This window comes from Psammomys obesus, unplaced genomic scaffold, assembly GCF_907164565.1.
Source record: "Psammomys obesus unplaced genomic scaffold, mPsaObe1.curated_primary_1811, whole genome shotgun sequence".
NCBI classification, from domain to species: Eukaryota; Metazoa; Chordata; class Mammalia; order Rodentia; family Muridae; genus Psammomys; species Psammomys obesus.
Window position 1 is genome coordinate 605,486 of NW_026596318.1, and position 14,817 is coordinate 620,302.

At 45.0% G+C, this 14,817-nt stretch overlaps 2 protein-coding genes across 5 annotated transcripts; one reads left to right on the top strand and one right to left on the bottom strand.

The window, feature by feature from the left end:
- Window positions 1-11: 11 nt before the first annotated feature.
- On the bottom strand, window positions 12-4,273 carry Polr1h (RNA polymerase I subunit H). 4 transcript variants are annotated; one of them, XM_055597089.1, is made up of 6 exons: window positions 3,951-4,273; window positions 3,727-3,874; window positions 3,408-3,508; window positions 3,193-3,302; window positions 1,945-2,023; window positions 12-216 (listed from the first exon to the last, which is right to left on the bottom strand). In XM_055597089.1, the coding sequence occupies exons 2-5, from the start codon at window positions 3,860-3,862 to the stop codon at window positions 1,975-1,977; spliced, it is 396 nt and encodes a 131-aa protein (XP_055453064.1). In that variant the 5' UTR covers window positions 3,863-3,874; window positions 3,951-4,273; the 3' UTR covers window positions 12-216; window positions 1,945-1,974. The 4 variants fall into 4 exon arrangements, with proteins under 4 accessions (XP_055453064.1, XP_055453063.1, XP_055453062.1 ...); XM_055597088.1 differs by having other exon boundaries at window positions 3,968-4,272; XM_055597087.1 differs by having other exon boundaries at window positions 3,727-4,271.
- Window positions 4,274-8,500: 4,227 nt separating this feature from the next.
- On the top strand, window positions 8,501-10,321 carry LOC129669011 (putative uncharacterized protein ZNRD1-AS1). The gene is made up of 3 exons (XM_055597077.1): window positions 8,501-8,682; window positions 8,864-8,939; window positions 9,399-10,321. Exons 1-3 carry the CDS (start codon window positions 8,501-8,503, stop codon window positions 10,152-10,154), a joined length of 1,014 nt encoding a protein of 337 aa, XP_055453052.1. The 3' UTR covers window positions 10,155-10,321.
- Window positions 10,322-14,817: the final 4,496 nt, after the last annotated feature.

Sequence of the window (14,817 nt, forward strand, 5' to 3'; positions counted from 1 at the left end):
CACACATAATGTCAAGGTTTCATAGAAAATAGACCTTTAGTAAATTCAAGTAGGGGAAGGAGTATTCTGGGAGCAGTGACTTTATTCTGAGGACAAAGCACTGTAGCCAGAGAGGACAGAGCAGGCATCAAAGGACCAGTGTCTTCACCTTCCAAGAAAGAAGTATTGTTGCTGAGTTGCCAGAAAAAAGGTCAAGAATCCTCCTTTTCCTGAAATCTATGGAGAGAGAAAGGACGTTATATTTAACCAAAAATAATTTCTAGCAGTGTGAGATGAGATACAACCCACAAGGGACCTCCCCTCTCACCCCAAGACAGGGTTTCTCTGTATAGCCTTGGCTGTCCAGGACTCACTTTGTAGACCAGGCTGTCTTCAAACTCAGAGATCCACCTGACTGCTTCCCCAAGTGCTGGGATTACAGGCGTGTACCACTACACCTGGCTTGAAGGACTTTTTCTTATGATTGGGTTGGATGAGCTTCCCCCAAACCTTCAACTTTAACCTCAAAATAACTAATGTCTACTTATTACCTTTGAAGTATGCAAAGATTATCTGGGACAGAAAATGACTAGCCAATAAAAAGAAAAAAACGCTTAACTGTACTTCATAAAAATGAAAAAAATTTGTAGCTGGACATGGTGGCACAGATCTCAAAGAACCCTACAAATGCCAGAAATGCAGCCTTCACCTAGACCTTAAGAAACCCAAAATTCAAGTTCTAAAAACCTAGCATACAGTCAAAAATTACAAGGCAAAAAAGTACTATGAGACAGTCAGCAGAAATAGGTAGCATTGGACCACCAAAACAGTGAGTTAGCACACACAGAGACATGTTTACTCAATATATATATAAAGAATAAAAGAAGCAATTCTAGATGGTTAACAGGAGCTGGGAAGTTGGCTCAGTGTTTAAGAGTACTTGTTCCCGCAAAGAAATCAGGTTTAATTCCTACCACCTACATGGTGGTTCACAACCGTCTTTAACTCTAGTCCCAGGGAATCTGGAGTCTTTTTCTAAGCTCGGTGGCTACCAGGCATGCACATAGTGTACTTACATACATGCAGGCAAAGCACTCGCACACATAATAAAATGTTAAATAAAACCCATTGGAAATGTTAAAATGACTAACAGGCTAATTGGCTGATTCACGAGGCTTGAAAAAAGGGTAGTGAGAACTGAGGTGCTGAGGAGATGGCTCAGTGGGTTCAGTGTCTGCGGCGCAGACATGAGGACTTGCCTTTGGCTTCCTAGCATCCATTCACAGACAGAAATACTGGGTGCGGTGGTCCACATGGTCAGAGTGGGCGCTAGTAGGGCTGGGAAGCATGAGACAATGACAGGCAGGATGAATATCCAAAGCTCATTGGGTAGCCAGCCTGAACTCCAGCCTCAGAGACTCTGCCTCAAAAGATAAGGCTGGAGAACTGGAGGTAATGGCACACACCATTAATCCCAGTACTCTGGAGGCAGAGGCAGATCGGTAGCTATGAGTTTGAAGCCAATCTGTTCTACAGAGAGTTCCAGGCCAGCCAAGAATATAGTGAAACCCTGTCTCAAAAACAAGAAATGCAGAGAGAGAAAAAAAGACACTTGATGACGCCACCCAATGTCTAACTTTGGCCTCTAAATGTACACATGCACAAATACATGCTACATCCACATGAAGACATGAATGTACCACACATACTAATAGAAGACAGAATTAGTGACCTGCAGGAAAGATACGGAGCAGTTACCCAGAAGACAAGAGAAACAGAAATGGGATGGCCAATACAGGAGATGAGAAATGTGAACGTCTAATACGTAATTTGAGAACATGGGGACAAGCAATATTGGAATGAGATAATGGCTGATAAAGTTCCAAGTTGGTGAAAGTTAAGTCAGTTCTCAGCTTCAGAAAACTAATAAGGGCTGGGTATGTACTTCAGTTGGTAGATGCTTACGTAGCTGCCATGAAGTTCTGAGTTGGAGCCTCAGCAACATAAGAAACAGCTGTGGGGGCACATGCCTGTAATCCTTGCACTGGAGAGGAAGCAGGATAAGAAGATCAAGAAAGAAAGGGGAAAAGTCAAATAAAAATCCTAAACAGAGCAAGTATAAAAGAAAGAAGAGCGCTCAGGGTACAACTGAGTGTAGAACACTTTTTCACATGCCAAGGCCCTGGCAGGAAGAAGGAAAACAACAAAAAGCTACAGAAAGCCACTCACTAAATGTTCCACAGCGGAGCTACACCAACAACCAACACAAAGAGTGCTTCTAACTACTCAGACCACACATGTTCTTTCAATCATGCAAGATTAATTATGTGAAGTCACCCCTTTGCAGTGGAAGATTTCAGCATAGCATACCACCATGCAAAGAGATGTATACTTCCTGTGTTTTAAATTTTCCTTTCTAGTAGTTTTTGTTGTTTCTTTGTTTTGCTTTGGTGTCAGAATCTCAGTGTCGCCCAGGCTGGCCTTGAATACACGATCCTCCTTTGAGGCATGTTTTACCACACCCAGCTTTCCTTTTATGTATCTTAAAAAGTTTAGTTCCCAGGCTATAAAAATAATGAGAGCTGTTGAGATAGCTCAGCAGTTAAAAACTCATACTGTTGCAGAGGGTCCAAGCTTGGTTCTCAGCACCCACATCCAACAACTCAGAACTATCTGCAACTCCAGCTCCAGGGACCCGCCCACCTGGTGGGCACCTGAACATTCCAATATGCAGATACAAACACCTACACATAGCCAGGCAAGGTGCCACACACCTGGGAGGCAGAGGCAGGTAGATCTCTATTATGAGTTCGAGGCCAGCCTGGTCTATAAAATGAGTCCAGGACAGCCAGGACTACACAGAAAAACCCTGTCTCAAAACAAACAAACAGAACCCATCTACACATAAAGAAAATAAACATCCTTTTAAGAAGTCAGGTGGAGTGGCACATGTTTGAATCTCAGCATTCAGGAAATAGGTAGGAAAACTGCTTAAGATTTGAGGTCAACCTAGACTGGTTGGTTGATAGTTCAAGGTGAGCCTGAGTATTTAGTGAGCCCCTGTCTTGAAAAACACAAAGTAAATAATAAAAAGGGTTACAAGCCTCCGTATTATGGACTGGATCAAGTTAAATACTTAATACAAGTCTGTCACTGACTTCGTTGTTGTCTGCAAGCACTGAAAAAGAGCAGAGGGAGGGGAAGGAGTCTCACTTGCAGTTAATACAGGTATAGAAGACAGTCTGTCCTTCATCAGCTGAGCGCATCTGTCTAGTGTGGTATGCCATTCCCTCGTGACCGCATCGAGGGCAGCGCCTGTCAACCTAGGAAGAAACAGAAGCGTTACGGAGACCTAGTCACAAGGTCTGCTTTCATACAGGAATCAGACTACTACAACTCTCTGACATTCTCTGGGAGCAAGTCCTTACCACTGGTCCCTGGGATTCAGGTCCTTCGTCCACAGACATAGGTATGACCGTCCCCAGTTTGTGGAACACAACTGAGGTCTTCACTACCTTCCCTTCGAAATCTGCGCAGGAAGTAAAAAAAACAAAACAAAACAAAACAGTAGCAATGGCGGAGGAGGCAACGAATCCCAGCAACACTCCCCCAGGTGGGTCACAGCCTCCCTTCGGGTTTACCCCCTGGGTCAATGTCTCGGGGACAGATTCCTGTTCTGGCTCTCGCCTCCCGGAGGCCAACCGAGGCCGAGGTCACCCCCACCGGGGACCCTCGGCCGGGTCTCACCTCGCACATCGATGGAGAAGCCGCAGCGTGGGCAGATGACAGCATCCTGAGCTCCAGGCAGCGGCAGGACCGAGCCACAATCTGGGCAGAAATCCAAGTCTGACTGAAAGTTGGAGCAGGGGCGGGCCAGCTCCATGGTGGATGGGAACTGAGAAAGGTTCATTAGTGAGGCGCAGGAGTCCTGCCTCGGAAGCGGCTCCCCATCGCGTCCCAGGCGTAATTACCCGAGTCCTCCTCTCACCGATTCGCCTCACCGCAGCGTTGGAGTGCTAGGCTTGAGCAGGGAACGGAGCGCGCAGGGACGCAGAGCGGCCAGGGGCGGCTCACAGCCGCGGGATGGAGCGTCGGGTCCGAGGCGCGGGGCAGCGAGCGCGCTTGGCGGGCTAGAGCGCCTTCGGGGCCTGGCCGCCGCTGGCCGTGACGTCATAATTAGTGGCGCAGTTAGCGAGCTCAAGGGAGGGAGCCGACCCTCAAGCGGACGGAAGTTAGCGGCGGCCCACGGTCGAGCACTGTGACTTCGATTTAGCAAAAGCGAAAAGCCAGTGTTAGCCACCCTGCTACTTTCCCGCTCCGCACTAATCCTGGATGGTATTTGCTTTCGCAGGGAATCCTCTACATAGCAGGGGAAGAGGGCGGGCCGAAACGCCCCCTTAACACTGTACTGATTTTCCGGAGCAACTGATTGCGTTGGATTGAGAGAACCACAACTCTGCCATTTCCGGAGACGGTTTGGTCTTTGGGGAGTGCAAAAGCAAAGTTAAGAAGCGTTCTTGTTCATCCGTTCGGACCTCCTGGCCGGTTGTCGCTCCCATGCGTCATTTTTGGGCAGTTCTGAGCTCTTGAGTGAGTCATTTTCGTAAGGAGCGTGGAATGGTGAGGGTGAAGGCAGAGGACGAACAAGGCATTTGAGAAGGAGCTTAGAGATTTGGCAGGTGAGACTAGGGCTCTTCTTCCCTTAGGCTCATGCTAGATGAGTTAGGCTAGCATTAATCAAAAGCGCCTCTGGATTTACTAGGGATTAGGTTTGGCTTTCACCTACAGACCGACTCCCACATCCCTAAGCTCCTGTTCACCCTTGTTTACATACCTGCTGTCCCCTAAGTGAACAATAGGGTATCTAGAAAGTCATGTCGTTTCATTCATTTGACGCCTACAAAATAAGGAAAACTTGTGTGCCGAAGAAGGACCAGCTTGAAGATGTGGTTCCCAGCCCTCCAGCAGCCAACCTGAGTTCCATGCTAAGTCTGGCCTCATAACCACTTTCTGAAGGACACAAACTCGACTGTTTGAATAGGAGAAGCCCTCATCTGTCTTTCTGTGCAGTTAATGTAAGATCAAACCATGGGGAATGCGTTAAAAACCCTCAGCAATATGCCAAAGAGGGCAGACCCTGTCTTTTTACTTAAGGGTGTCAAAGTGCTTGTCTAGCAAAGTTCTGTTGCTGAGCCCATGATGGTCAGACATCTTAAATTTAACCTGTGTCTTCTTTCAAAGTAGAAATTGAAGTTAGCCCAACTTTTCCTTTAAAGTTTGATGTTCATCAGACATTCACCATGGTTTGACTGATATCTGCTTTGATACTGCTACTTTACTGCAGTGGAGGAACACAAACAGTATTAGGCATGACTTTCCTTTCCCGATATTTAGCGCCTGCCAGGGGTAGAGCTGAGACTGGGACTCCATAGTTGAAATCTGTGTTCTCTCTTTCAAAACGGATGAATAGTCAGAATACAGAAAAAAAACAAAAACAAAAAACAACCAGGTGCTTGAGCCAGGGTTATGAAGGCCACAGTGGTACTTGCACATGCGCTAATTAAGAAAGGTGCAGCACGCATGCCTGTGTGGTGGTGCATGCCTTTATCCTAGCACGGGGGAAGCCGAGGCAGGAAGATTGTGTGTTTGAGGCCACCTTGGGCTGCAGAGCAAGGTCCAACCAGCTTCAGTATGTAGCAAACTCCTGTTTCTAAAATAAATTAGGTCCTTGTATCCGTGTGGGTGTGGGCATGCACACATGACTGCTGGGAGGGACCCCAGGGCCTTGGTACATCCTTTACTACTAAACTAAAAGATGCTTAGCTACTGTGTGATTAAAAACAATCAGAATTTTGAGACTTAGAATCATAACACTATATTTAATGCCTTGTGCAAGAAATGAATGAATGGAGCTGTTGAAATGGCTCAGTAGTTACGAGCACTGGCTGTTTTTCAGAGGACCCTGGTTCATTTCCCAACATCTGTCAGTTCCACCCAATCCAGTGCTCTCTTCAGACCGCCACAGACACCTGGCATGCAGGTGGTGCACAAACGTACACGCAAGCCAAACACTCGACCACATAAAATATAAAGAGAAATGCAAGTGTGATGGTCATTATCAGTTCTTGGAGGCAGGGCCTCACAGCCAGGCTGACCTAGAACCCACAGTGACCCCCTGCCACAGCCTCATCAGTGTGATTCCTGGATGAGCCCTCCATGTCAAGCTCTAGGATGGTAGTTTTTTCAATCTCAAACTATACGCAAATGAAAATGTCTAAGAAGGGATGGAGGAGATGGCCCAGTGGTTAAGAGCACTCCTAGGGAAGCCAGGTTCAATTCCCACCACCCACACAACAGCTGACAATTCCAATTCCAGGGAAGCTGATGCCTTCTGGTTTCTGAGTGTACCACAGACACATGTAGGCAAAACGGCAGTCCACATTAATGATAGAAATAACTTTTTCAAAAATCTTTAAGAAGTCAGTGAGAAATATTAGATATTAGAGCCTCTCCAATATTATAGTTTAATTTGTAAATATGCATTATAATTCATACACTTCCAGATAAATGATCAGTATTTGCAGATATTTTTAGGTTTACTTACATGTTTCAAATGTTTTGGCTGCATGTATGTGTGTACCACATGCATGCCTAGTGCTCACTGGGGTCAGAAGAGGGTGTCTGATCTCCTGCAGCTGGAGTTACACATGGTCATGAGCTGCCATGTGGTTGCTGAGACTCGCACCTACTCTGAAAGAGCAGCCAGTGCTCCTAATCACTGAGCCATCTCTCCAGTCCCAATAGTGACTGATTTAAAATATTTAATATATTCTTCTCTCGTCTATTACATCCCAATTGCAGTTTCCTCTCCCTCCTCTCTTCTCAGCCCCTTCCCTTCACCTTCCCTCTCCCCCAGATCCACTTCTCCCTTCAGAAAAGGGTAGGCCTCCCAGAGATAACCATCTAAACATGACATACCATGTTGAGGCATATCCTCTTGTTAAGACTGGATAAGGTGACCCAGTAGGAAGAAACGGGTTCCAAAAGCAGGCAAAAGAGTCAGAAACAGCCCCTCCCCTCCTACTTTAGGTGTCACACAATATCGCTAAGCCACACAACCATAACATAAATACAGAGGACGTGGGTCAGACCCATACAGGCCTAGTCTGTGGATTCAGTCTCTGTGAGCCCTGGTTGGTTGATTTTGTGGACCATTTTCTTGTGTCCTTGACCCCTCTTGGCTCCTGCAGTCCTTCCTCGCATTGTTCTGCAGGCTTCCCCGAGCTCCACTAATGTTTGGCTGTGAGTCTCTTCATCTTCTCCCATCAGTTGCTGGATGAAGCCTCTCTGATGACGGTTATGCTAGGCTCTGGTCTACAAGTATAGCACAGTATCATTAGGAATAATTTCATTGACTTTATTTTGGTTTTCTTTTTTCAAGACAGGGTCTCTCTGTATAGTATCAGCTGTCCTGGAACTCTCTGTAGACCAGAGATGGCCTTCAAATCAAAGAGATCTGCTGGCCTTTGCCTCCCAGTGCTTGGATTAAAGGCATATGCCTCCACCACCTGTCCACTTTTTAATTTATTATTTTTATCATCATTAATATTTATTTACTTCACAGTAGTGTTTGGTTTGGGCCTAGGATCCTGGGCTATTCAGCCTCTAGTTTCTGGCCCTCTAGGCAGTGTCTGACATGGGCTCTCTCCCATGGCATGGATTAACATTTTATGTCTATGGGTGTCTTCATGTACATCTGCACAACAGAAGACGGCATTGGATCTCATAGGACTACAGTTAAGACAATGTGAACTGCCATGTGGGCGCTAGGAATTGAATTCAGACCTCTAGAACATCAGCTAATACCCTTAACCACTGAGCCAGCTCTCCATCCCCTGGTAGTGATTAGTTTTTATGTGAAATGAAAATTCCCCCAAAGGAAGGGAGAATCACTGTGATGAAGTAGACTAGGAAGACTTCATGGAGACCTAGGACTTACCTGTGAAGGGCAGGTAGTTGACATTCACCGAGGATTTCCCATGTGATCTTCGTAAGCCTAAACCACGTGTGTTCTTTAGGACCCTGAGAGGTGGGTCCTTATATCTGCACTTTATAAACAGGGAAACTGACACAGACATTGGCTGGCTTCCCCTGCGTATACCTTGAGGAAATCGAATTATGGTTCAGTTTTATTGCTGTCGGTCCTCAAAGCCTTTGTTTTTGACTGTAGTTTGAGGGTCCCCAAGCTATGTGCTTGGGGACAGCTTCAGTGCCTTAATGCGACCTCACAGTAAACTCAGGTTTGAGCAGGAATGACTCATAAAAACTTGGTGGTCTTCACCTGTGGGGCCATCAGCCTGATAAACAAACTCAGGGGGCCACAACGCTCTGCCTGCAGGGTTTCAACAGAGAATGGCCTGGGAATGAATGTAGGGTGAAGGATGATTGGAAGCGTCAGTCAGTCAAACAGAGGGCCAGATAATCAAACAGGAATAGACTCTTGGAACAAAACCAAGCAAAGATGCTATATGTGCTGATAGAGGCACAGAGGGCCTGGCTGGAAAAGGCACACAAAGACAATGAGCTGGCCAAAGGAGAGACTAGAACTATCTCAGACGATAAAAGAGGCTCTGAGACTATTTCTTCCCTCTGTGAGTCCAAAATCCCTGATTCTGAGTGGTTTACATTGAGTCCAAAGGAAAGGTATGTTTTATATAAAAGGAATGATCTTCATAATTCTGCACTATGGGAAATGCAGTGGTTTCTCAGTAGAGAAATGGCTCTAGTTCTTGGCCAAAACAGTTCAGTTCTTTGACTGGGATGATAGGTGAGTAATTGTGGCATCTCCCACATTCAAACCTACCTTTGCTTTTTAATCTTTCAGACTGGCTTGGGCAAAAGCATCCAGAGACCCTAGGATTGCAGAAGGCCAACTGTCTCCACTGGAGAAAAGGATCCTGGTAAACTATCTGTATACCTTACAGTTTGGAACTACTCAGAAAAGGAACCCAAGGTTTAAAATCCTTCTGCGCAGGGGACACTTTGAGGCAGGGCTCCTCCAGCAGCACCTTCTACTCTTGTAAATTATCCCAACACCAATTTCTACAGCTATATATTTTAAAAACTAGGGAATACTGCATGCTTTCAGAACATCCAGGCTTGCCTGGGAGCATGGGGCATAAAATTTAAATTGTTACTATAAAGTAAATGAAAGGTGTGTGTGTGTGTTTGTGCGTGTGTGTGTGTGTGTGTGTGTGTGCGCGCATGTCTGTCTGTCCACCTGCTTATGATTTCAGAGTTCTCAGTTTGTACCACCACTCCTGTCCCAAGACTCCTTCGTTAATAGTACTGGGGAAAGGGAATTTCTTTTAAATGTGTTTAAAGGAAAAATTATAAAATTCTGAACCTCACTTTAACAGCGTTGTGGTGGTGTGCATACAACAGCAGCAAGAAACTTGGTTACTCAGAAACGCCAAGAGGAGAGGAAGGTGCTCTGTGGGGAACAAGCTCATTCTCTTGACTACTGGCTTGCAAGAGCAGAGTCTTACTATAATAAAAAAATGGTGGAAATGATGAAAAGGGAAGGTGCAGGGGTTAAAGCAAAGAAGAAAGTGGAAGAGGAAACATCACCAAACATAGAGGGGCAAGAAAAATATTACTGTGTATCTGAGAGAGAGAAGAAACAAATAAAAACGCACATTCGTAGAGCAAGCCAGGCCAGAGAATTTAAGACCAAAACCTGGAGACAGCCACGATTCAGTGAAACACTACCCAAAACAATTTTGCCAGAAAAGCCTAGCATCCCAAAAGAACAAAGAAGAAGGCAGGTAAATGAGAGAGAACTGCTCCAAATTAAAGACCATCAAGAACGCATGATTCGAGGGAGGGAACTTCTAGAGCAAAGACTCAAAGAGAGAATCTTGAGAAAAAGCCAGAGCCAGATTCCACAACCAGAGAAGCGCAGTCGAGGGAAGAAAGAAGGAAAAGAGTTTGAAAGGGTAGTTGCATACCCTCTTTTCCAGCCATCCAACACAAGTCGGATTAAAGTGGATATTCTCATGGAAAAATACCCGGATGAAGAGAAAGTGAGCAGAATTATAAAACCGTATGGAAGGAAATTCTTGGCTGTACCACCCTTTTTGAGAACTCAAATAGGAAAATTAAAGGATCAGTAAAGTTTCAGACCTTTGATAATGAAACCGTGTTTTTTGGGGGTGGTGGGAGGTTAATACAGGGTCTCTCTGTGTAGCTGGCTGTCCTGAAATTCACTTTGTTGACCAGGCTGGCCTGGAACTCAGAGAACCACCTGCCTCTGCCTCCTGAGTGTTGGGATTAAAGATGTGTGCCACCACCTGAAACTGTTTCTTACATGAACCTGTCTTTTATGTTCTGGTTGTCTGCATAAATTGATGAATGGTGCTATTTTTATTACATACATACATAGTTATCAGGTAGTCTGACCTTGATGGTTTGCCTACCTATTTTTAATTACTTTGTGTTTGTTCAAATTATCCTTTGTTTGTTTTTCAAGACAGAGTTTCCTTGTGTAGCCTCGGCTGTCCTGGACTGGCCTCAAACTCCTAGCAATCCGCCTGCCTCTGCCTCCCAGGGTGCTGAGATTACAGGTGTGCACCACCACACCCGGCAGCAAATTATCCTTTAAAACTTTTTTAGATTATATTTTTGTGTATGAGTGGGGTGTGTGTGTGTGTACACCACGGGTCATTATGGAGGTCAGAGGACCACTTGCAAGAGTTGGTGCTCTCCTTCTATCATGTGGGTCTGGAGATTCAACTGAGGTCATCAGGCTTGTCAACAAGAGCCTTTGCTCACTGAGTGATGTTGCCAGCTCTGCTTATCCTTTTAAACAGTTTCCTTATTTGTAGTGTGATGGGACTTATGGGGGATTATGACCATTGTGGATTCACTGTTGTTTCAGAGATGTTAGCTCCCCAAGCTGGGAAGACCTAATTGCACAATAATGATGAATAAGGAATTTTTTTTTCATCTGCCAGGGTCTCTGGTTCCTCCTGTTTCCAACTTTGAAAGTTATCTTAATAATGTTATCACAGTTCAATATAATCTTACACTTTGATGGGTACTTTGATGCCTTCACTAGAGAAATATTAACCAGGCTCTAAAATTCTGGCTTACAGCGTGTAATTTACTTATATGAAGGCTTTAATTTTGAGACTCTTCCTATGTACTAGGCATTGGGTCCATTACTGGAGATTAGGCAATGTTATGGGAGACTTTTCCTGGGGGAGACATGAATGAACATCTACTCCCCCAGATAAGGCACCAATGGCAGACCAAAGAAACAGTTCCACAAAAGTCCAACTGGGCATGACTTACATGAGCGTGGGTGTTTAAAGACAGCTCTGTATCACCAAAAAGCCTACCATACCGTGAATGATAATTTTTGGAAGCTGGAACCCTGCACCCCTCTGCAGCACTTGCAGATATCAGACAGGTCAGAGAGTCTCCCCTCTCCAGGTGTCATTGCTTTGGGAGGGCTCTTGTGGATCTTCTAAATTTCAGGAACTTCCTGGGAATCAGCAGTGTGTACTGCATGAGTCTTAATGACCTCCTCCAGAATGGAATGCTTAATTGAGCAGAATCTTCTCCACAACCCTGAAGAAAAGGCCTTGTCGTGGAGTAGTGAAGAGCTCATGGTGTGACTCACTCTGCCACCAGGTAACGTGTGTTGAGGGTGATGATAAAGGGATGTACAGGTGCTGTACGAAGAAAGGACCCTGCCCACTTGAGCAACCCTCTCTTAGCATACGTTTAACTTCAGGGTTAGGCAAACCCAACCTTTCACAGACACATGTCTTCAGAACTTATTGAAAACCATGAAGCAAAAACTATGAACTTAGAATTTATTCACCAAGGTGAATGTAACTTAGTATTTCCCCATTCAATTCGTTGCCTGCTTTCTCTTGAGACAGAGTCTTTCTATCACATAGCTCTGGCTGTCCTGGAACTCATTGTGTAGACCGGGGTGGCCTTGAACTCACAAGAGATCCACTTGCCTTTGCCTCCAGAGTACTGGGATTAAAGGCATCTGTCATCACAACTGACTTAATTTTCCCTTCTTAAAAATGTATTTGTTTTATGCCTATGGGTGTTCTGTCTGAGTGCATGTCTGCACCATGTGAATGCTTGGTATCCAGGGAGGCCAGAAGAAAACATCAGATCACATGGAGCTGCAGTTACAGAGCGTTTAGAGCACTATGCGGGCGCTAGGAACTTGGATCCTCTGGAGGAATAACCGAGGAGCCGTCTCCCTAGCCCCATCAACTCATTGTCTTTATCATTATGTTTATTTTGTGAGTGTGTATGTACGTATGAATGTGCATGTGTTAGAGAATAGCACGTGGGACAGTTCTCTTTTTTCACTGTGTGTGTGTGGTATGTATGGTATGTGTGTGTGGTATGTGTGTGGATGTTAGAGAACAGCATGTGGGAGATAGTTGTCTTTTTTCACTTTGTGAGTTCTAGAGCTTGAGTCCAGTCTTGGCAGGAAATGCCTTTGCTTGCTGAGCCAGCTCACCAATTCCTTTTCTTAGTAGCAAATGTTGAGAAAGTAGAAACTCACAGTTGCTGAATAGAGAAGCAGAGACATAAAGCCTTGGTGTCCTAAGGTTGCACACTCAGTCTGTGACACTTCTGACAGGGCGTGCAGTAGCTATCACCGGCTCTGTGCTGGCCAGTACGACGTCTTGCAATAAAGCAAATGTCTGTATCTGCGTTCTTCAGAAGAGTAGCCGCTTCCTGTATGTGGCCATTGACCGTCCAAAATGTGGCTGGTGTGCCTGAGGAAATGAATGCTTCCTTATTTTTTTGACAGAGTCTCTAATGCGGTTGAATTTAAATGTCCCACGTGGTAAACATTGTTAGGGTTTGGGCAGCCGCGTTATATGGCGGGTTTTAAGTCACACGACAGGTTCCACGTGGGAGCTTTTATTGGACTGTCTCTGGGTGAGGCGGAAAAAAGAGGTGGGGATAAGCCTTCCTTAGGCGACCCAGGACCAGCACATGCTTGTGTCACTTTGGTGTTAAAGGGTCCAAAGTTTCTGCTGCTGAGTTTCTGAAGGTGGCCACAGAGATGCCTGATGTTCTGCTTGTCAGGTCCGCTGGGGCTAGCCGTAGAGATGCCTGTTTGCCAACTCCAGTACACTGTTCCTGCCCCCCCCCCGCCCCCCCCCCCGTCAGCTCTCTGTGTTTGACACTGGTTGATGGTTTGAGAAGTTTCTCCTCATCTCACATTAGTATCTGTCTAGTTTCCTTTGTAATTCCGAGGTTCACTAACCCCTTAAAGAGACTGAAGTGTGTTATAGACAGCTTCTTTATGGAAAGAGCTGACTTTGTCTTTTGAAGCAGTGAGGGAGAGTTTCTCAATCAAAAAAGCCCAGGACCAAATGGACTCACTACTGAGTTTGAACAGATTAATGATCCTCAAATTAGAAAATAGAAAAGGAACACCACCAAACTCATTTTATGAAGCTAGCCAAACTGAACAACACTAACAATTATAGTCTAATTTCTCCAGTAAGCATGGATGCAAATTTCTCAAAAATACCTATAAACCAAGTTTAACACAGATTTCTAAATCATGTACCATATTCAGGTTGGCTTCATTCTAGAGACACAAGAATAGTCAGGGTTCCTTTAACCAACAGTTATCTGTGTTGTAAATGTGTAAAAGAAGAAAAGTAGCGAGCCAATTGTATTTGGTATTTTTTAAAATATGGAACATTTACAACATTTCTTACTGAATTAAATTTATCACAAGGACAAAGGAGGACCCGAAAATGATTGTGTAAGTTAAGGATGAAATTCCTTGTTAGCAGAGGTGGAGAAATTCAAATGAAGTAGTAGAGTTGGCAGCTCAGCAGATGGGTTGGGAGATATTGTTGGGCTAAAGGAAAATATTTAGGCTGATATGTTAAATGACATTTAAAGCCTTGGAAATGACTAAAATCAAGAAAGGAGTGATTGGTAAAAGAAAGGAAACGAAGATCAACCCCCGCCTGTATGCTGAAGTGACTACCTAGCTCTGGGCTTTTCTGTGCGCATGAGTCCCTGGAACAACAACATTGGTTTCGCCTGGTATAGAGTGGGATTCTGTATGGCTTGGGCTGAGGTTATTGATCACACAGCAGCAAGAACGTAGACCAGCAGCCTCTAGGCTATATGCGTCAGCCTCACAGCTTGTTGCATAAGTGATTGCCATGCCAGCTTGGTCATTCACACTTGTAATCCTGGAGGATTACCGAGAGTTCAAAGTCAGTGTTGACTATTGTTTGCTTTTCTCATTCCTCTGACCAAATTCTTTGCAGAAGCAACTAGAGGTGTAATGTCAGGTTCACAGGACCCTCAGAGACCACCAGGAGACGACTCGATGCAATTGCAAGAGAGCTTTATTACAAGAGCAATCAAACTCGGGACCCAAGTCTCACTGACGCAGCAGTAGAGAAGTGGGACCCCAAGCTCTGAGTGAACAGGATTTTTAAAGGGAAAGTCTGTGAGTCGGGGGGGGGTTTCCATGGCAGCCAGCAGGGGGGCACAAACCTTGGTGTTACAGAATTTGGTGGAAGTTTAGCAGGGTGGGGTGACCTTCTCTGAGGCACATAATCACAATGGCTAAGGCATATAATCACAATGGCTATTTTTCTAAACCATATCTGAAACATTGGGGAGAATTTTCCCACCTGATTCTCAACCGATTCCCATTGATTATTGCCAGGGAGTTTGTCTCTATTTTCTATGAAGCATTTATTCTATATTATTTCCTGGAGCCTGTTGCTAGGAGAGTTAACTTTTTCTCTGCCA

Excerpts from the sequence above, each read along its gene's own strand:
- Polr1h (XM_055597087.1), bottom strand. The coding sequence starts at position 3,889 with ATGAACCTTTCTCAGTTCCCATCCACCATGGAGCTGGCCCGCCCCTGC. Across the intron at positions 3,303-3,407 it reads CTGAATCCCAGGGACCAGTG|GTTGACAGGCGCTGCCCTCG; the intron begins GTAAGGACTTGC and ends GTTTCTTCCTAG. Across the intron at positions 2,024-3,192 it reads TATACCTGTATTAACTGCAA|TGCAAGGATTACAGGCATGT; the intron begins GTGAGACTCCTT and ends CTTCCTCTCCAG.
- LOC129669011 (XM_055597077.1), top strand. The coding sequence starts at position 8,501 with ATGCTATATGTGCTGATAGAGGCACAGAGGGCCTGGCTGGAAAAGGCA. Across the intron at positions 8,683-8,863 it reads ACATTGAGTCCAAAGGAAAG|ACTGGCTTGGGCAAAAGCAT; the intron begins GTATGTTTTATA and ends TTAATCTTTCAG. Across the intron at positions 8,940-9,398 it reads CACTGGAGAAAAGGATCCTG|CGTTGTGGTGGTGTGCATAC; the intron begins GTAAACTATCTG and ends TCACTTTAACAG.